The 21,182-nt window shown below is 44.0% G+C and overlaps 1 protein-coding gene across 1 annotated transcript; it reads right to left on the bottom strand.

Moving 5' to 3' along the window:
• Positions 1 to 2,763: 2,763 nt before the first annotated feature.
• Positions 2,764 to 18,208, bottom strand: PMIS2 (PMIS2 transmembrane protein). The gene is given in 3 exon segments (XM_049902475.1): positions 2,764 to 2,934; positions 3,078 to 3,256; positions 18,169 to 18,208. Coding segments are annotated over 3 exon segments (390 nt in total).
• Positions 18,209 to 21,182: the final 2,974 nt, after the last annotated feature.

Raw genomic sequence — 21,182 nt, 5'->3', positions numbered from 1 at the left:
AATTATTGTTAACGGGTAGAGAGTTTTTGTTTGGGAATTGTCTTAGTCATCTAGTGCTGCTATAACAGGAAATACCACAAGTGGATGGCTTTAACAGAGAGAAGTTTATTGTCTCAGAGTCTAGTAGGCTACAAGTCCAAATTCAGGGTGTCGGCTCCAGGGGAAGGCTTTCTTTTTCCGTCGGCTCTGGAGAAAGATCCTTGTCGTCAATATTCCCGTCAATATTCCTCTGGTCGAGGAGATTCTCAGTGTGGGGACCCCGGGTCCAAAGGACGTGCTATTCTCCTGGCTCTTGTTTCTTGGCAGTATGAGGTCCCCATGTCTCTCTTTTATATCTCAAAAGAGATTGGCTTAAGACACAATCTAATTTTGTACATTGAGTTCTGCCTCATTAACATAACTGCCACTGATCCCATCTCATTAGCATCATAGAAACAGGATTTACAACACACAGGAAAATCACATCAGATGAGGAAATGGTAGACAATCATACAATACTGGGAATCATGGCCTAGCCAAATTGATACACATATTTTTGGGGGACACAATTCAATCCATAACAGGGGTGATTAAAAAAAAGTTTTGGTAACAAATAGTGGTGATAAGTGCATAACATTATGAGAATAATTAATGCCATCGCATTGTACATTAAAAAATATTAAGATGGGAAATTTTGTTATATATATTTTACCACAATAAAATAAAAATCACAAAAAAATTTTATAATTTCCCTTGACTCATGGATTATTTTAAGTTTCATTGTTATTTTCCAAGTGTTTGGAGATGTTCGTATTACCGTTTTGTTACTTATTTCTAGTTTAATTTTATTACCTCAGTATATTAGTTTCCTACTGCTATGTAACAACCCTCATGGAAGCGGCAGTCAAGAAATCAAATGACGCATTGCATTGGGCAAATCTGCTGCAAAAGACCTCTTTAAAGCGTTTGAAAGCAAAGATGTCAAGCTGTCACCTCAGATGTGCAAGAAATGTACCTCTATTTTCCTGCATTTGCACTGGTTAGGGTGGATTGCACTATGGAAACAAATAGGCCGCAATGTGTCATGGTTCAACAAAATAGGAACTTATTTTCTGCTCAAATAACCATGCATAGCAGGTGGGAGACTTCCATAGAATGATTCAGGGACCTAGAATGGTGTTGGCTCTGCCATCTGCAACTTGTGGCCTTCAAAGTCACCCTGGCATCACTAGCTTGTCCGGTCAGCCAGAAGAGGAAGAGTATGGAGGACTGGCTATGGAGGTGTTTAAGGGCCAAACTTGTTTGTGACAAACATCACTTCTGCTCACATTCCATAGGGTGAAAGATAGCCTTGTGGCCATACAGGGGAATCTGAGAAATGTGGCTGAGCAATGCTTCCAGGAAGAAAAGGACATGACCTTCTGGGGAAGAACTGGCAGCCTCGTCCATAGCAATTCAGCTTAATTCTACCAATTATTCCCATTCTCCTTGGTGGTCGAAACTTAATTCCACTAAATCTAGGGTTTCTGGGTCTCCATTTGGCGTCATCCATGAAGCTAGGATGCCAGACTGTCCATGGTGTCAGCTTAGATCCCTGTTTGCATTCCTCCTGGATGTTTCCTGTGTTATCCCTGGTTCCGTCCTGATAGTCCCTTCTCACCCTGACACTTTGGATTCTTATGGCTCCTACCTCCCCTCATCATAGTGAGACATGAGGTTCCCTACTTGGCTGTCTGAGGCCATTTCTGCCTACACGCCATTTCTTCCTTGATTTCCACACCACTCAGCATATCTTCTTTGAGTTCTTGGAATTTCCCTAGGCCTTATCTGTGAAGAGGGAATACAGGTAATATTTGGGGTTTCTGACACCCCCCTTCCTGAGGGAAAGGCTACAGGCCCTCCTTAGAGATATACTAACATCTAATCTCTCCCCATTTCCTTTCTTTCATGAACAGAAGACCATTTACCTTTTGGGATTGAGGGAGAGGTTGTCGTCACCAGCTATTATGCCAAATCTATTGTGCATTTCTTCAGGTCTTTCCATTCTTCCTCCAGAGAAACTGACTTTGAATCTGTAAAGCTGAAAGAAGTTCCTATTTTCCCATTCCTGCCTTGAGACACTAGAAGTCTAACATCATGCTTGAATGGAGAAACACCTAGAGAATAAATATTGATTCCAATTTCAAAATATCACCCCACTGGCAATTATTATGCTTGTTTTACAGACAGGGGAACCAGGCTCAAGAAAAGCATCTTGTTCAAGGGTATACAATTTTTATGTGTTAGCGATAAGATGTAAACTCACATCTGCCTGATTTCCATGTCCTTGGGCTTTATGATTAGGACATTTTGATTTTCACATGGTTTGGGAAACACATAGCCCCAGTGAAACACAGGCACCGATCCAGAAACTGCTCTTCTCTCCCACATACACACGGACCCAAGAGGCCAGAATAATTCCTTCAATTTTATTGGTTTAAATAGATGTGTCTCTGTATGAGCAGCCCAGTGTCAAGGTGCTAATGGAATCTAGGGAGGGAAAATGAGGATCTCGAGGTGGACGAAGACAGCTCTGGAGCCTAACAGGCCTGAAGTGGTGCAGGTAGGTGGCCTAGGTGTCATCGAGCTAGTGGGTTCCTTGGCTGCTGAGTTCCTTGGCTGGTGGGTTTTCTGGCTGAGGGGTGTCTTAGCCACTGGATGTCTTGCTTGGTGGTTGACTTGGCTGGTCAATGTCTTGTTGGGTGGGTCCCTCGGTGTGGGTCCCTGGACTGCTGGGCCTGGCCTTCACTTAAAAAGGCAATAGTAGTAAAGTATACTTAAACCGGTGAGTATGGCGAATACATCCAGCCAACCAGTTCGGCCTGAATTAATGTAAGCCTCTTCCCATCTGCTCTTCTTGTTAGCATTCATGGTCTGTAGGGATGGGAGAGTAGATGTGGGTTTCTAAGTCCAGCCCTATGACACCCTTGGGGAAGGGCTAGAGACCTGCAATTGCTGTGGGGAAACCCTTACCCAGGTCCTAGGACAGATCATATACGGAGGGCGGAGGAGGGAGCAGAAAGGGAGTAGGACGGGCCGTGGACTGGGCGTCGTTTTACCTTGCTACAGAAGTATGCAGCGAGAAGTCCCATGGGAGGGAATAAAATTACAGCAAAGACGGTTAAACACACGTAACTCGGGGCGTAAAACGCCAGTTCTTCGGGCGTCTGAAGAGGTTCTGGCGGCTCTGCAGGCCCGGCAGGTGGGGCGCCAGGGGCGCCGGGGGCAGCAGGAGCACCTGGAGGGGCCGGGGCAGGCGGGGCGGCTGGGGCAGGCGCGGGGGCTGGGGCTGGGGCTGGGGCTGGGGCTGGGGCTGGGGCCGGGGCCGGGGCCTGCTTCCCAGATGCGGCTTTCGCTTTCGGTGCCATGACTTTTCACTTAGTTGAAGGCGGACCCCGAGTGTCTTGTATACAGGAAGCCAGACCCACTCCGTCTCCCCACAGAAAGCTAGACCCACCACCCCTCGCCTTGTTCTAACCAGAACCTCAAGGCCCAGGCTCTCACTTGCCAGTCCTTCATAATGGGGAAGGCCACATCGAGACCTGATTGGCTGCTTTTGTGGGGGGCGTGGTTGCGGTGTTCCACAATTCCAGGACTCCACTGGAAGTTCGATGCCACCCTCTGTCAGGACATTGGCTCTGCCCAGCCTGGTAGGGATGGGTTGGAAGCCATAAGTGTTGAATCCTGTCCCTTCCTTCTTCCTGTGGACCCCCATCTGCAGATAGGGCCCCCCTACAGCTGCCGGAGAAAGGAGGTAGACAAGCCCAGTAGAACTGGAAGATTTACAAACAGTAGGGAAAGTCAGTAATGGATTATAAAATTTTGAAAAAGAATTCTTAGTCCCTACTCACAGGAAGGAAGAAAGGAAAGAAGGAAGGATGGAAGAGAAAATGGTACAGGTCTTTTTTAAATAGAATTTAATAAATAGAATGATGGAAATAGGACATCGCTGTGAGTTGGAATCAACTCGATAGCAATGGGTTTTCTGGTATTGTGGTACGCAGAATTGTAAGATGGCCCGGAGACTCCTGTCTCCCTTGTATACACACACCTTCCAGTTATTCAATCGAGCACTAATCTAGGTACTGCTATGAAGGGATTTTAAGGATGTAGTTAAGGTTCCAAGTCAGCTTCCTTAAAGATGGGGACATTATCCTCTGTGGGTGTAACCTGAACAGGAGAGTCCTCAAAGGGACTGGGTCTTCCTGACAAGAAGTTCCAAGCATGAGAGGGACTGGAAGTGAGGGAGATTCTCCACTGAAGATGGAGGGGGCTGTGTGGCAAGGAATGTGCACAGCCTCTAGGAGCTCAGAACCTCCTCAGGTGACAGCCAGCGAAGAAATGAGGCCCTTAGTTCTACAACGGCAAGAGTCTGAGTCCTGCCACAATAACACATTTGTTTGGAAGAAGACTCTAGCTTCCAAAGAGAAAGCAGCCTGGCCAACACTTAGGTTTTAGCCTTGTGAGACCCTGAGCAGAGAACCTAGCCATTCTGACCCACAGAACTGAGTTAATGTGATGGGTGATGTTTTAAGTAACTAAGTTTGTGGTAATTTGTTATGTATCATTAGAAATCTAACAACAATTTCCAAGCACCATAGTAATTACTGATTCAGGGAAGAACCATCAATGGATGCTAATACCACCGGGTTTTAGCTGGTGGTTCCCTTAGCTGGTGGTTTTAGGGGAGTAGAGGTTGTGAGGAGCCAATTTAGAGGGAGTTGGGAAGTGGGTAGGAGGTGACACAGTGAAGTCCACAAGTATAGACTCCAAAATTGTTTGCCAAAGACACAACTGTGTTTAAGCACAGTCAAGAAGGACCTAAAAGCAATGGGAAGAACAGTGGTAACACACAATCCAAAGGCAGGAAATTCTTCATGGAATGAATTGGTTAGAGCATTTTAAAGGGCCAAGTGAATGTTCCAGATGAAAAAATATGGGCTCCTAAGGTGAAGGAGGAAACCCTGGTGGCGCAGTGGTTAAGTGCTACAGCTGCTAACCAAAAAGTCAGCAGTTCGAATCTGCCAGGCGCTCCTTGGAAGCCCTGTGGGGCAGTTCTATTCTGTCCTGTAGGGTCTCTATGAGTCAGAATGGACTTGATGGCAATGGGTTTGTTCTTTTTTTTGATGTGAAGGAGGAGCTCTAGTGGCGCAGTGGTTAAGAGCTATGGCAACTAACCAAAAGGTCAGCCATTTGAATCCACCAGCCACTCCTTGGAAACCCCTATGGGGCAGTTCTACTCTGTCCTATATGGTCCCTATGAGTCAGCTTCGACTCAACGGCAACAGGTTTGGTTTGGGTTTTAAGGTAGGGGAGTCTCTGAGTGGTGCAAAGGTTAACAGGCTGGGCTATGAACCAAGAGGTTGGCGATTCAAGTCTACCCAGATGTTCCTTGAAAGAAAGTCCTGGCCATGTACTTCCAAAAAATCAGCCATGAAAACCCTGCGGAGCACAGTTCTACTCTGACACACACGGGGCCACCATGAGTCGGAGTTGATTTGATGGTGACTGTTCACACCATGAGTCAGAGTTGATTTGATGGTGACTGTTCACACCATGAGTCGGAGTTGATTTGATGGTGACCGTTCAATTTTTTTTTTTTTTTTAGGTGAGGGAGGACAGCTCTCAAGGTCTGGTGGGATGAAGAATGCAGGTGGGTGGCTGCTAAGTCCCTAGGACATGGGAACCTTGGGTGAGGAGGGTCTCTTGACCAGCAGGTTCCCTGTTTGAGGTGGCCTTGGGAGGGTAGATTGTCTAGGCTCTGTGTTCCTGGGCTCATGTATCTCCTGTCAGGTGAATCCTTTGATTGGAATGACCCTCAGCTGATGTGCCCCTTAATTGGAATGCCACCTGATCAACAAGAAATGGAATGTAGAAGACTACATTTGTGTGGAGTATTATGGCAGGCAAACTCAGGAAAAGCATTTGACATGAATATTCCCTTGCTGTGTGACCGTTTGCCTCCCATTTGTCTCTCTTAATTGTCCAGGCATGGAGCAGTAACATGAAACTTGCTGCCCAAAATGGTGCGTGCTGAGAGACCAAAGAAAGAGGCGAGCAACTCCAGTGTGGCAGCAAAGAAGTTTATTAGGGAGATTTACAGACAAGTCAAGTCTTGGGTGGCCCCAAGATCAAAGCACATCTCCACCCTCTGCAGTGCAAGAGCAGAGGCTTTACAGTGGTGGTTGACAACAGTGGCTACAAGCCAGGGGCTTATATAAGAGTAACTCAGCCACTGGTAGTGAACTAGTGGAATGCATGAGGGCCGTCATGTTTGGCCTTGCAAAGCCTTTTTCGTCTTCAATCCACCCCTCAAGACTGGCTCTTACAACCTGGCATGCTCCCCCTCATGTGCCGTAGTACAAGAGACCCCATTCCCTTGCTGTGGGAACAGATATAGAAGTGGGGTTGACCAGGTGCCGTGTAGTATTTGTGCCTGTGCAAAAGGCAGAGAAGTTACTGTGTGCTCAGAACAGGGGGAAGGCTTCTCCTACAAGGAGATGGAACCGGAGAGAGAAGGTGACCCAGTTCCCAGCCTCCTTACCCGAGAATGCTCTGGTCCCAAGGCCTTTACTTAGGCAGCCTGGATGGGAGGCATACAGGCAGACCGTTCCCCCAACAGTCCACCCCCTGACTCCCATCAGGGTGCCAGAAAAAAAAGCAAAGCAGTACCAAATTCTGGTACGCCCATGACACAGTTTGGTTGTTGGGTTGCATGTCCGTGTTTTGGTGCTTAACTGTGGAGGATGTTATAGCTGTATGAGGCAGCATTTAATGAGGGTTACTAGTAGGACTGTCCCCAGCAGATTGATCAGGCCTGGTTGAAGGGGAGAACCCAACCAGTTACCCCAGTTGTGGCTTAATCCAAGCCAACTGAATAGATCAAAGGGCTGCATTTGTCCAATATTATATGTGTATAACATGTCCTGATTCATTTATGTAAAAACAGCATGCTTCTCCCAATATGGCTCATTATATGAACAGTACACATTTCAGTACAAGTAACACAAAAGCTCCCTTTTCCCTTACCATTGCCAGACCAGGCTAATTCAGACTTCGTGTAGTCAGTCAATGTACATTGGACCACCTGGTCACATTCTGCAAGTTTTCTGTGTCCAGAGTAGTATCGAACTCTGTCTTAAAAGTATTCTTCTCAGAGTCAAACCATCCAGTCTCATGCTGTTTACATTTTTAACACACAGAGAGAAATTTCCTTTTAAATTTGGAGCCCTCCACAGACGTAGCTTTCATACTTGAAAAGATGTTTTCCACGAGTAGTGGAGTTGACTGTATTCATTTGCCACACGATTTCCGCAGTACACCAGGTTACACATTCAGCTGGTCCATGAGGTGTCCTCCTTGTTGACAGATCAGCTGGAACAATGTGGGGAGATGACTCGTCATCTGGATTCTAATGTTGACAGAGCCAACAGTCGGTCTGATTGGTAGCTCTAACAAAAGCCTGTATCATTGGGGTCCGTAGATGAGGGGCCTGTCCATTGCTGTAAGATAATCTGAGGAGAAAAAGAGACGTTAACAAATCTCGCCCCCATCTCCCGTGTGAGGTGAGGTGAGGGTTGCCGAGCAAAGCCACGGAAGCTGTCTGTCCTAGTCTTGAGGCAGCGATCTCTGTGGGAGCCCAGATTTTTTTGTCAGGAACAGTTGTATACAAAGGAAACACACTTTATGGAACTGACGGCTTGATCAAACATATGGTGCAAATGAGAAATGCCCTTGCAGGTAACTGCTGCATTGAAACCCCATATTGCTTGTCTGAGATGTATAGTTCAGGCTGGGGTCGTCTTGTCCCCTCCCATCAGCTGTTTAAGCCTGTCCATTGAAGTGCTCAATTGCCTTTACGCCCTGGGGGTGACACAGAGCATGAAGAGTTCATTCAAGATCCAGCGGAAGCCTCTGTGTAGGATAAGCGGTCCCATATGACTTACCTGCCGAGAATGACCTGGCCTGTTGGCTCGGGAATCTGTCCCTGAGCGGGTTTTAGTCTTGGCCAGGGTCTCGTAAGCAGGTCGGCTTTTCTAAGCTGTTTGGCATTTTCCGATGACAGTGGCAGTCCATGCATACAGGCCCAGTCCAGGATGGCGTGTGAATCTCCATAGGCCGTCCTCTCTTAAACCCAGGAGCGCATCTGTTTCCTCGGGAGCAGAGGACGGTTCCAGCCTCTGCAGTCAGTGGGCAAGACCGGTCTGCTCATTGGTTGCTTTCCCCTGGCAGCATAGAGGGTTTCTGGTGACCGTCCACACAAGTAACAAAAGCTTATCAGGAACAGAAATGATATTTTTTCTTTCTTGTCCAGATGTCTCATCCCCATAGGAGCTTGCTTTGTGTTCAGCCTGCGGGTGGTGGTGGCCAGACTGAGAGACCAGGCAATGAGCTATAGCCCACGTCACAGTTTTCCCGTGTCCCACTAAAACCACCCTAACTGTACCAATTCCCGTTAGGACTTGGAGGCAAAAGCTTACAGAACTATACATTAATACATCAACATCATCGATACATACAATAGGGGTTCGTAGGGACCCTGAAGGAACTTATCCACGGTCAGGCTTGGGCAAGGGTCTCAATGATGGGTAACCTCAGGCACGAAAGTTTCCCTCATTTTGCTGCCAGGTGTTAGAGATCACAGTTACCTGTGCAAAGGTCTAAAAACCCAAGACGTACAATTCTTTGCATTTCCTCATTGATCTTTAATTGTAGCGTAAGGCCTGTGGCTCTCCCTGGTGACAGAGGGACCTAGGCTTAATCCTGTCTTCATTATTTCTGAAAGTCAGAAGGCCTGAGTAAAATTGAAAGAGCCATGGGACATTTGTGGAGCCATGCCTCCACAACACCAAGCGCAAGCAGGGGTTCAGCCCAGCTGCCTGGTAAAATGGATGCGGTTCCCTCCTATTTTAGTTTTCCCCTTACTATTACAGCTGTGGCTATGTTGCTGCTTGCTTGTCTTGGCGGGGGTAGTTATCAGAGAACACCAGAGAGGGCCTCCAAGGTCTCTGCAAGGCTGCTCAGCACAAGCTGTCTTGAAGGATTTTTTACTTCTAAATAATTTTTATTGTGCTTTAAGTGAAAGTTTACAAATCAAGTCAGTCTCTCACACAAAAACCCATATACACCTTGCTACACACTCCCAATTACTCTCCCCCTAATGAGACAGCCTGCTCTCTCCCTCCACTCTCTCTTTTCGTATCCTTTTCTCCAGCTTCTAACCCCCTCCACCCTCTCATCTCCCCTCCAGGCAGGAGATGCCAACATAGCCTCAAGTGTCCACCTGATCCAAGAAGCTCACTCCTCACCAGCATCCCTCTCCAACCCACTGTCCAGTCCAATCCATGTCTGAAGAGTTGGCTTCAGGAATGGTTCCTGTCCTGGGGCAACAGAAGGTCTGGGAGCCATGACCACCAGGGTCCTTCCAATCTCAGTCAGACCATTAAGTCTGGTCTTATGAGAATTTGGGGTCTACATCCCACTGCTCTCCTGCTCCCTCAGGGGTTCTCTGTTGTGTTCCCTTTCAGGGCAGTCATCGGTTGTAGCCGGGCACCATCTAGTTCTTCTGGTCTCAAGATGATGTAGTCTCTGGTTCACATGGCCCTTTCTGTCTCTTGGGCTTGTGTCCTTGGTGTTCTTCATTCTCCTTTGATCCAGGTGGGTTGAGACCAATTGATGCATCTTAGGTGGCTGCTTGCTAGCATTTAAGACCCCAGACGCCACTCTTCAAAGTGGGATGCAGAATGTTTTCTTAATAGATTTTATTATGCCAATTGACTTAGATGTCCCCTGAAACCATGGTCCCCAGACCCCTGCCCCTGCTACACTGGCCTTCAAAGCATTCAGTTTATTCAGGAAACTTCTTTGCTTTTGGTTTAGTCCAATTGTGCTAACCTCCCCTGTATTGTGTGCTGTCTTTCCCTTCACCTAAAGTAGTTCTTATCTGCTATCTAATTAGTGAATACCCCTCTCCCACCCTCCCTCCCTCCCCCCTATAACTACAAAAGAATGTTTTCTTCTCAGTTTAAACTATTTCTCAAGTTCTTATAATAGTGGTCTTATACAATATTTGTCCTTTTGCAACTAGTTTCACTCAGCATAATGCCTTCCAGGTTCCTCCATGTTATGAAATGTTTCACAGATTCCTCACTGTTCTTTATCGATGCGTAGTATTCCATTGTGTGACTATACCATAATTTATTTATCCATTCATCCGTTGATGGGCACCTTGGTTGCTTCCATGTTTTTGCTATTGTAAACAGTGCTGCAATAAACATGGGTGTGCATATATCTGTTTGTGTAAAGGCTCTTATTTCTCTAGGATATATTCCAAGGAGTGGGATTGCTAGATCGCATGGTAGTTCTATTTCTAACTTTTTAAGGAAGCACCAAACCGATTTCCAAAGTGGTTGTACCATTTGACATTCCCACCAGCAGTGTAGAAGTGTTCCAATCTCTCCACAGCCTCTCCAACATTTATTCTTTTATGTTTTTTGGATTAATGCCAGCCTTGTTGGAGTGAGATGAAATCTCATTGCAGTTTTGATCTGCATTTCTCTATTGGCTAATGATCGTGAACATTTCCTCGTATATCTTTTAGCTACCTAAATGTCTTCTTCAGTGAAGTGTGTATTCATATCTTTTGCCCATTTTTAAATTGGGTTATTTGTCCTTTTGCAGTTGAGTTTTTGCAGCATAATATAGATTTTAGAGATCAGGTGCTGATCAGAAATGTCATAGCTAAAAACTTTTTCCCAGTCTGTAGGTAGTCTTTTTACTCTTTTGGTGAAGTCTTTGGATGAGCATAGGTGTTTGATTTTTAGGAGCTCCCAGTTACTTAGTTTTTCTTCTATGTTCTTTATAATGTTTTCTATACTGTTTATGCCATGTATTAGGGCTCCTAACGTTGTCCCTATTTTTTCTTCCATGATCTTTATCATTTTAGATTTTATATTTAGGTCTTTGATCCATTTTGAGTTAGTTTTTGTGCATGGAGTGAGGTATGGGTGTTGTTTCATTTTTCTGCAGATGGATATCCAGTTATGCCAGCACCATTTGTTAAAAAGACTGTCTTTTTCCCATTTAACTGTTTTGGGGCCTTTGTCAAATATCAACTGCTCCTATGTGGATGGATTTATGTCTGGATTCTCAATTCTGTTCCATTGGTCCATGTATCCGTTGTTGTACCAGAACCAGGCTGTTTTGACTACTGTGGCGGTATAATCGGTTCTAAAATCAGGTAAAGTAAGGCCTCCCACTTGTTCTTCTTTTTCAGTAATGCCTTATTTATCCGGGGCCTCTTTCCTTTCCATATGAAATTGGTGATTTGTTTCTCCATATTATTAAAGAACGTCGTTGGGATTTGGATCGGAATTGCATTAAATGTATAGATGCCTTTTGGTAGAATAGACATTTTTATAATGTTAAGTCTTCCTATCCATGAGCAAGGTATGTTCTTCCACTTATGTAAGTGTCTTTTGGTTTCTTGCAGAAGTGTACTGTAGTTTTCTTTGTATAAGTCTTTTACATCTCTGGTAAGATTTATTCCTAAGTATTTTATCTTCTTGGGGGCTACTGTAAATGGCATTGATTTGGTGATTTCCTCTTCGATATTCTTTTTGTTGGTGTAGAGGAATCCAACTGATTTTGGTATGTTTATCTTGTATCCTGATACTCTGGTGAACTCTTCTATTAGTTTCAGTAGTTTTCTGGAGGATTCCTTAGGGTTTTTTGTGTATAAGATCATGTCATCTGCAAATAGAGATACTTTTGCTTCTTCCTTGCCAATCTGGATGCCCTTTATTTCTTTATCAAGCCTACTCGCTCTGGCTAGGACTTACAGCACAATGTTGAATAAGAGTGGTGATAAAGGGCATTCTTGTCTGGTTCCAGATCTCACTGGGAACGTTTTCAGGCTCTCTCCATTTAGGATGATGTTGGTTGTTGGCTTTGTATAAATACACTTTATTATGTTGAGGAATTTTCCTTTTTCCTATTTTGCTGAGAGTTTTTATCATGAGTGAGTGTTGAACTTTGTCAAATGCCTTTTCTGCATCAATTGATAAAATCATGTGATTCTTGCCTTTTGTTTTATTTATGTGGTGGATTACATTAATTGTTTTTCTAATGTTGAGCCATCCCTGCATCCCTGGTATGAATCCCACTTGGTCATGGTGAGTTATCTTTTTGATATGTTGTTGAATTCTATTGGCTAGAATTTTGTTGAGGATTTTTGCATCTACATTCATGAGGGATATAGTCTATAATTTTCTTTTCTTGTGGTGTCTTTACCTGGTTTTGGTATCAGCGCTATGGTGGCTTCATAGAATGAGTTTAGTAGTATTCCCTCCTTTTCTATGCTCTGAAATACCTTAGTAGTACTGGTGTTAACTCTTCTCTGAAAGTTTGGTAGAACTCTGCAGTGAAGCCATCCGGGCCAGGGCTTTTTTTGTTGGGAGTTTTTTGATTACCTTTTCAATCTTTCCTTTTGTTATGGGTCTATTTAGTTGTTCTACCTCTGTTTGTGTTAGTTTAGGTAGGTAGAGTGTTTCTAGGAATTCATCCATTTCTTCTAGGTTTTCAACTTTGAGTATAGTTTTTCATAGTAATCTGATATGATTCTTTTAATTTCAGTTGGGTCTGTTGTACTAGTGCCCCTCTCATTTCTTATTCTGGTTATTTGCTTCCTTCCCTGTTTTTCTTTTGTCAGTTTGGCCAATGGTTTATCAATTTGGTTGAGTTTTTCAAAAAACCACCTTTTAGTCTTGATTCTTTCAATTGTTTTTCTGTTTTCTATTTCATTTAGTTTAGCTCTAATGTTTATTATTTGTTTTCTTCTGGTGCCTGTGGGTTTCTTTTGTTGCTCTCTTTCTATTTGTTCAAGTTGTAGGGATAATTCTTTGATTTTGGCCCTTTCTTCTTTTTGGATGTGTGCATTTATTGATATAAATTGGCCTCTGAGCACCGCTTTTGCTGTGTCCCAAGGGTTCTAATAGGAAGTGTTTTCATTCTTATTGGATTCTATGAATTTCTTTATTCCATCCTTAATGTCTTCTATAATCCAGTCTTTTTTGAGCAGGATATTGTTCAGTGTCCAAGGTTTTGATTTCTTTACCTCGCTTTTCCTGTTACTGATTTCCACTTTTATGGCCTTATGGTCAGAGAAGATGCTTTGTAATATTTCAATGTTTTGGATTCTGGTAAGGCTTGCTTTATGGCCTAATATGTGGTCTATTCTACAGAATGTTCCGTGTGAACTAGAAAAGAAAGTATAGTTGGTTGCTGTTGGGTGGAGTGTTCCGTGTATGTCTACGAGGTCAAGTTGGTTGATTGTGGCATTTAGATCTTCCGTGTCTTTATTGAGCTTCTTTCTGGATGTCCTGTTCTTTACTGAAAGTGGTGTGTGGAAGTCTCCTACTGTTATTGTGGAGCTGTCTATCTCACTTTTCAATGCTGATAGAGTTTTTCTTACGTATCTTGCAGCCCTGTCATTGGGTGCATAAATATTTAATATGGTTATATCTTCTTGGTATATTGTCCCTTTAATCATTGTATAGTGTCCTTCCTTATCCTTTCTAATGGATTTAACTTTAAAGTCTATTTTGTCAGAAATTAATATTGCCACTCCTGCTCTTTTTTGATTGTTGTTTGCTTGACATATTTTTTTCCATCCTTTGAGTTTTAGTTTGTTTGTGTCTCTAAGTCTAAGGTGTGTCTCTTGTAGGCAGCATATAGACGGATCTTGTTTTTTAATTCCTTCTGCCACTCTCTGTCTCTTTATTGGTGCATTTAGTCCATTTACATTCAGGGTAATTATAGATAGGTAAGAATTTAGAGCTATCATTTTGATGTCTTTTTTGGTATGTTGACAGTTTATTTTTCCCACTTGATTTTATGTGCTGAGTAGATTTTCTTTATATATTGTCCTTTCCTCATATTTGTTGTTGTTGATTTTGTTTCTGCTGAGTCTGTATTTTTCCCTTGTATTTTATTTTGATGAGTAGGATAGTTTGTCTCCTTTGTGGTTACCTTATTATTTACCCCTATTTTTCTAAATTTATAACTAACTTTTATTTCTTTGTATCACCGTATCTTCCTCTCCATATGGAAGGTGTATGATTACATTTCTTAGTCCCTCTTTATTATTTTAATGTTGTCTTCTTTTATATAATAACATTGCTGTTACCCTGTGTTGGGCTTTTTTTTTTTTAATCTTGCCTCTTTTTTTTTTTAATATCTGTGTCTTGGTTTACTTCTGGTTGCTCTGCCCAGTGTTCTAGTCTTGGGTCGATACCTAATATTATTGATTTTCTAACCAAAGAACTCCCTTTAGTATTTCTTGTAGTTTTGGTTTGGTTTTTACGAATTCCCTCAACTTGTGTTTATCTGGAAATGTCTTAATTTCACCTTCATATTTAAGAGACAGTTTTGATGGATATATGATTCTTGGCTGGCAATTTTTTTCCTTCAATTTTTTTAAATATGTCATCCCATTGCCTTCTTGCCTGCATGGTTTCTGCTGAGTAGTCTGAGCTTATTCTTATTGGGTCTCCCTTGTAGGTGACTTTTCTTTTATCCCACACTGCTCTTATAATTGTCTCTTTATCTTTGGTTTTGGCAAGCTTGATTATAATATGTCTTGGTGACTTTCTTTTAAGATCTACCTTATGTGGAGTTTGATGAACATCTTGGATAGATATCTTCACATATTTCACAATATCAGGGAAGTTTTCTGCCAACAAATCCTCAACAATTTTCTCTGTGTTTTCTGTTACCCCTCCCTGTTCTGGTACTCCCATTACTCGTAGGTTATTTCTCTTGATAGAGTCCCACGTGATTCTTAAGTTTTCTTCATTTTTTAAAATTCTTTTATCTGATTTTTCTTCAAATATATTAGTGCCAAGTGATTTATCTTTGAGTTCAGAAATTCTAGCTTCTCTTTGCTTAATTCTGCTCCTCTGACTTTCTATAGAATTATCTAATTCTGTAATTTTATTGTTAGTCTTCTGAATTTCTGATTGCTGCCTATGTATTTTTCCAGCTTATTAAACTTCTCATTATGTTCCTGAATAATCTTTCTGATTTCTTCAGTTGCTTTATCTGTGTGTTCCTTGGCTTGTTCTGTGTATTGCCTCATTTCCTTCCTGATGTCTTCAAGGGTCCTGTATATTAAACTTCTGTATTCTGGCTCAGGTAATTCCAGGAATGCACTTTCATCTAGAAGATCCCTGGATTCTTTGTTTTGAGAGCTTGTTGAGGTGATCATGGCTTGTTTCTTTATGTGACTTGATATTGACTGTTGTCTCCAAGCCATCTATAAGTTATTGTATTAGTTTATGCTTGCTTACTGTGTCATAGCTGCTTGCTCTGTTTTGTTTTGGTATAACCCTATGGGTTGCTTGATTGAGCTAGCTTGATTATTTTCACCTTTGGAGCTCTGGTGTCCTGTCCCCAGCTGGCTAGAGCTGTTATCAGGTATATCAGTCTAGGAGTCCATTCAGTTTTCTTGTATGAACTCAGCTCAGCTTTCCCGGTAGCTAATCATCAAGTGTGTGGTACAGGCTCTGTCCGACAGTCTTAGAGGGGCAGGGGTGATTGGCATATATACCTGTATCTGATTGCAGCAGGGGGTTGCGCTCGGAACAAGGCAGGGGGCTGAGAACCGACCCCCAAGTGTCTCTGAGGAAAACACATCTCTTTTCCCTAGAGTGTGCTGGTGGCTGGGTTCTGCAGAGGGATCATGGGCACCCAAAGTTTTTGTTGTAAGGACTGGGAGGTACCAGTTACCCCTGGACCCCTGTTACGGGTGGTTGGGCTACCCAAGTGGAACCACCAGTCCTTAGGTCCCTGTTGTGGGTAGGTGAGGACCTTGTTCAATAGGCAAAGCGATGTCAAACGTCAAACACCCACCTCTCCACTGCACCGCTGAAATGGTTGGAGTTTGCCAACAAGGGCCTATTCTCCCGAAATAGGCCCACACAGGTCCATGCAGAAGGGAAAGGTGATCAAGGTCCACAGATGGTTTATGTCTGGACAGGAGCCGCTTCTGTCCTGAGCTCCCCTAGTTAATGTAGCTTGCAAATTATCTTTTCCCCCCAGTTGCAAGTTTTTTCCTTCCCCAAGGCCACGAGGATGGCTCTAGGTGCTCACCAGGGTCTATCTCATGCCCAGGGATTCAGCTGCTGAAGCCGGCTTGGGGGTGAGGGGGCGCAGTAAAATATACGCAAGTACTTAGCTTTTGCCAAGAGTGCCCTTCTGCTCAGGTTCTGGAGGTGTGAGTGGGCTGTGTGGCTGCTGCTTCTGCCTGAGGAAACCACGGCCAAACGCTAGGACCAGCCCGCTGCTGTCACCGCCGCTGCTCTAGGAATAGTGCCTGAGGGCTCCCCTCGATTCAGGGCCGGCAACTCCTCTCCACTTCTGAACGGCCTCTTCCTTCCCCTGCCGTTCAGTTCATTGTCTAAGCTTGCCTTTGATGCTCAGGGCTCCCAGTTTGTCACAAATATACTCTTTTCACTTGTTTTTTTTCGGGTCTTTGTTGTAAAGAAGGCTGGACGGAAGCAGCTGTCTCTTCCGCCGTCTTGGCTCCACCTTCCTCTGTTTTTTTTACTCTTGCTTTGCACTGGGTGTTACACGGTTTTCTCAGCAGCAGGGACCTGGTCAGCCTCTCCAGCTATCTCTGGTCCCATTGTTGGAGGGCTTTGAGCAATGGCTAGGAAATTGTTCCCCTAGCCCTTGAACCCCCACCTTTACCAACCTGTAGATGAGCGTTTGTAGTTGCTCGTCCTGTTTGCGGATGCAGCTGCACAATACATCAATTGTGGCCATGCACGACTACCACACGTCCCTTTCCAACTGTAGCCGTTTCTGCAAAGGTCTTATGTGTACTTCTGCGGCCAGCTGAACAGTCCACAGCAGCAGCTATCTCAAAGCCGTTAATGCTTTCCTAGCTTCCCTTCCACACTACGAAGGTGCACATCTGCCTACAACTGGGCTAGGCTGCTTGGTGTTTTTGTGACATCCCCGTACTCATGTGGCAGTCCACAAGCATGAAGCATATGGGGCAGACCTCCCCACATGGAGGTCACTGGCCAACCCAGGATTTGCCTCCTAAAGGCCTCGCTCCCACCTGCCATTTCCTTGGTCTTCAGCTGACTCACCAATTGTCCAGGCATGGACCAGTAATGTGGAACTTGTCCCCCAAGACCATGGTCTCAGGGAACATCTAGCTCAATTGGCATAACATAGTTTATAATGAAAACCTTCTATATTCTACTTTGGGGAATAGTGTCTGGGGTTTTAAAAGCCTGTGAATGCCATCTAGGATACCCCACTGGTCTCACCCCTTTGGGAAAAAGGAAGAATGAAGAAAACTAAAGATGCAAGAAAAAGATTAGTCCAAAGGACTAATGGATCACATCTACCATGGCCTCTACCAGCCTGAGTCTAGTACAATTAGATGGTGCCCAGCTACCACCACTGACTGCTCTGACAGGGATCATAATAGAAGGTCCTGGACAGGGCTGGAGAAAAATGTAGAACAAAATGATAACTCAAAAAGAAAGACCAGACTTGCTGGCCTGACACAGGCTGGAGAAACCCTGAGAGTATGGCCTCCAGACACCCTTTCAGCTCAGTAATGAATTCACTCCTGAGGTTCACCCTTCAGCCAAAGATTGGACAGGGCCATAAAACAAAACGAGACTAAAGGGGAACACCAGCCCTGCAGCAAGACTAGAAGGCAGGAGGGAACAGGAAAGCTGGTAACAGGGAATCCAAGGTTGACGAGGGAGAGTGTTGACATGTCCTGGGGTTGTTAACCAGTGTCATATGTGTACTATCTGTTTAATGAGAAACTAGTTCTGTAAACTTCATCTAAAGTACAATAAAAAAATAAATAAAAGGAAAAAAATCATTAGAAGAAAAGAAACTTGCCCCCCAAAATGAAGGGTGCTGAGAGATCAAAGAAAGAAGTGGGCAACTCCAGAGTGGCAGGAAAGAAGTTTATTAGGTTGACTTACAGTTGAGGTGAGTCCTGGGCAGCTGCAGGACCAAAGCAGATCTCTGTGCTCTGGGCAGCGGGAGGACAGAGGTTTTATAGTGGTAGCGGACAATAGTGGCTACGAGCCAGGGGTTTACATAAGAGTGACTCACCAACTGGTGGTGAGCTAGTGGGACACATGAAGGCACTCATGTTTGGCCTCACAAAACCTGTTTCCCCTTCATTGATCTATAGAGGGGCGAGGAAGGTTATGATGGCTAGAGGCAGATGGAAAGGCTGGATGAATACTTCCTCTCTATTGTGTATCTTTTGTTTCCTATTCTTCTCCTACTCTCTCTTTTACTATTTTTTCTTTCTTCTTTCCATACACAGTAAGCTTTCTTGGCTTGGAACACTGGGTTTCAATTTCGAGAAAGTAGAGGATTTAGCCAGAGTCCCTAGGTAGGAAGAAACAAGGCTGCCTGCTGCTGACTCCTAATAGGCTGTAAGTCTGAAGGTATCAACTTTTCCATGATTGAGATAGTAAAGCCTGCCCTTTTCTTTACTTTCAACTTCTGATTGGTTCATCAGACAGGCATGCTGACTACTCACATAAGCGTGCCTAGAGAACCTGCCTTGTGATTTTATTCGTTTCCAGGGGCAAGTCTGGAAAGGTATTGGTCCCTAGGAAGCTTCCTCTAGGACCCTTGGTGCCGTGTTCTCAGAGCTGGCCCGTGACTCTGGGGTATAGAAGAGGAAGGAAGAACCCTGGGCCAGAGGTGAGAAGGACAGCCAGAAACATTCTGGAAAGGAGGGCATGGACAAGAGTGTCAAGACCTGAGAAATATCCTCTGGATTTAAGGATAGGGAGGTGTTAGTACCCTTGGTGAGGGCAATTTCAAGGGATCATTGAGGGCAGGTACTAGATTTCAGGGAGTCAAGATGTGAGTGAGACGTGGGGCGTGTAGATGGAGTGTAGACAACAATTTCTAAAAATTGATGATGAAAGATGAAAGAGAAAGGCAAGGCAGTGCAACAGCGGAGGAGAACATGGGTTCCAGTTTCTGGGGCACTATGGGGTCAATGGAGCCCTGGTGGAGCAGTGGTTAAGAGCTTGGCTGCTAAACAAAAGGTTGGTAGTTCAAATCCAGCAGCCATTCTTTGGAAACCCTATAGGGCAGTTCTACTCTGTCCTATGAACTTTCTGTCCAATAAACTTGTCCTTAAACTTTCTGGCCATTATCAGTTTTCTCATAACGGGGATAATGATAGTTCCTCCATCACTTAGTTGTGATGATTAAGTAAGCTAATATATGTAAAGTGCTTAGAACAGTGCCTGGCATGTGGTGAGCAGTATTTAAGGAATTATTATTAAGTAGGACCCGGACCATGTGGGAATCACCCCCACCCTCTTCATGTTAGGAAGGAGGAATGGAATGCATGTGAATGCAGGTAAGATGTGTAAGTAATCTAAGCCAAGATTAGCAGCTGCCTTAATCAAAGATGGCTTCATTGTAAGGAAAAGACACTCCTAAAACTATGTTAAGAAAGGGAGACTTCTTGAAAGACTACAGGGGCTTTTCAGAGGCATCTAAGGAGACAATATTCAGTCTAGCAGGTGTATCAGTCAGGGTCCAGTCAGGAAAACAGACACAAGTATTTGCAACAGAGGGGATTTAAAACAGGAAACAGATGACACAAGGGTTGGAAACCTGAAAGAACAAAGAGGGGATACTGAGCGTGTTGGTTAAGATTGTGTGTCAACTTGGCTGGGCCATGATTCTCAGTGTTTTGGCAGTTGTAGGTGTTACGATCGCTTCCCTGTTGAGATTTGATATGTGATCACCCCCATGATGGGATCTGCTGTGAGTGGCCAATCAGTTGAGGGGGAGTTTCCTTGGGCGTGTAGCCTGCATCTGAATGTGGATGGACATTCTGGCAGGGCTCCGGGGCTTTTGCTTGTTCTGGATCCTGCAGCTGGCTCCTGTTCACCTGGCCTCTGGTTCTTGGGACTTGAGCTGGAAGCTTGCCTGCAGTCTTGCCTGCTGACCTTGGGATTCATTGATCTTTGCAGTCTGTGAGCAAGAGCCCTGGGTCCGGCAGCCCCTGTGGCTGTGTAAATCAGGAGAAGCCTCTATCCTGTCCCACGGACTTGGGGTGTTCCAGCCTCTACAATTGCATGAGCTGTTTCCTTGATATAAATCTCTCTGTGTATACGTTTATATGCTTTACTGGCTTTGCTTCTGTGAGAACCCAGCCTAAGACACTGAATGTCTCATGCCCTAGTGCTGCCATAAAAAAAAATACCACAGTGGTATGGGGAACCCCTGGGCTTTTTCATAGCCCTTTCAAGGTCCACAAAGTAGAAGCTATTTTCATAATAATTCTAAGATGTTAATAGGCTTTTTTTTTTAGTCTCTGATTTTCTCGTGCGTTTTGCAAGGACTACATGTTGTGTGATAGATAGCAACAGATGGAATAAAGAAGCAGATATGAGAATTCAGCTGTCTTCTATTCAGCTAGACATTAAAGAGATTGGTGAAATTTAAAAGTGTTACGCTGCTCAGAAATGTTTTGAAAAACAGTTATTTTTCATGAAAACAATATGTTGCTTATATGAGCATGTAATTTTTAACTGTTATTTTAAATGAATTAAAAAAGCATTCAAATTATTTTTTCAGTTTTTAATTCCAATATAGTAACAGATATGAACCACATAAGCAAAAGCTACTTGGTGCCCTCAATAATTTTTAAGAGTGTAAAGGAGTCCTGAGACCAAAAAGTTTGAGGACTGATATTTTAGAGTTTTCATGCACCCCTACCATTCACAGTACCAGCCACACCAGGCACCCTCACCCGCCAGTAATGCTCCTTCTTGTAGGCCCAAAACCTAGTCAACAGGATGTACCTATCTTCAGAGGTCTGTGTACCAGCCACGGGGCTACTCATTCACTAAGTCCTTGTAACACCATCTCTTTCCTTCAGTCCTCTCAGCTCTATGAGTGGTAACTGCTTCCTGCATGTGTTAATTTCTGAGTTATCTCAGTGTTATGGATGGAATTGTGTCCCCCCATGATATGCTTTGAAACTCTAACCCCTGTACCTGTAAACGTGACTGTCCTGGTTATCTAGTGCTGCTGTAACAGAAATACTGCAAGGGAATGGCTTTAACAGACAGAAGTTTATT

The sequence above is a fragment of the Elephas maximus genome, chromosome 11 (genome assembly GCF_024166365.1).
Source record: "Elephas maximus indicus isolate mEleMax1 chromosome 11, mEleMax1 primary haplotype, whole genome shotgun sequence".
In the NCBI taxonomy this organism is placed as follows: domain Eukaryota; kingdom Metazoa; phylum Chordata; class Mammalia; order Proboscidea; family Elephantidae; genus Elephas; species Elephas maximus.
This window is presented reverse-complemented; position numbering and strand designations above follow the sequence as displayed.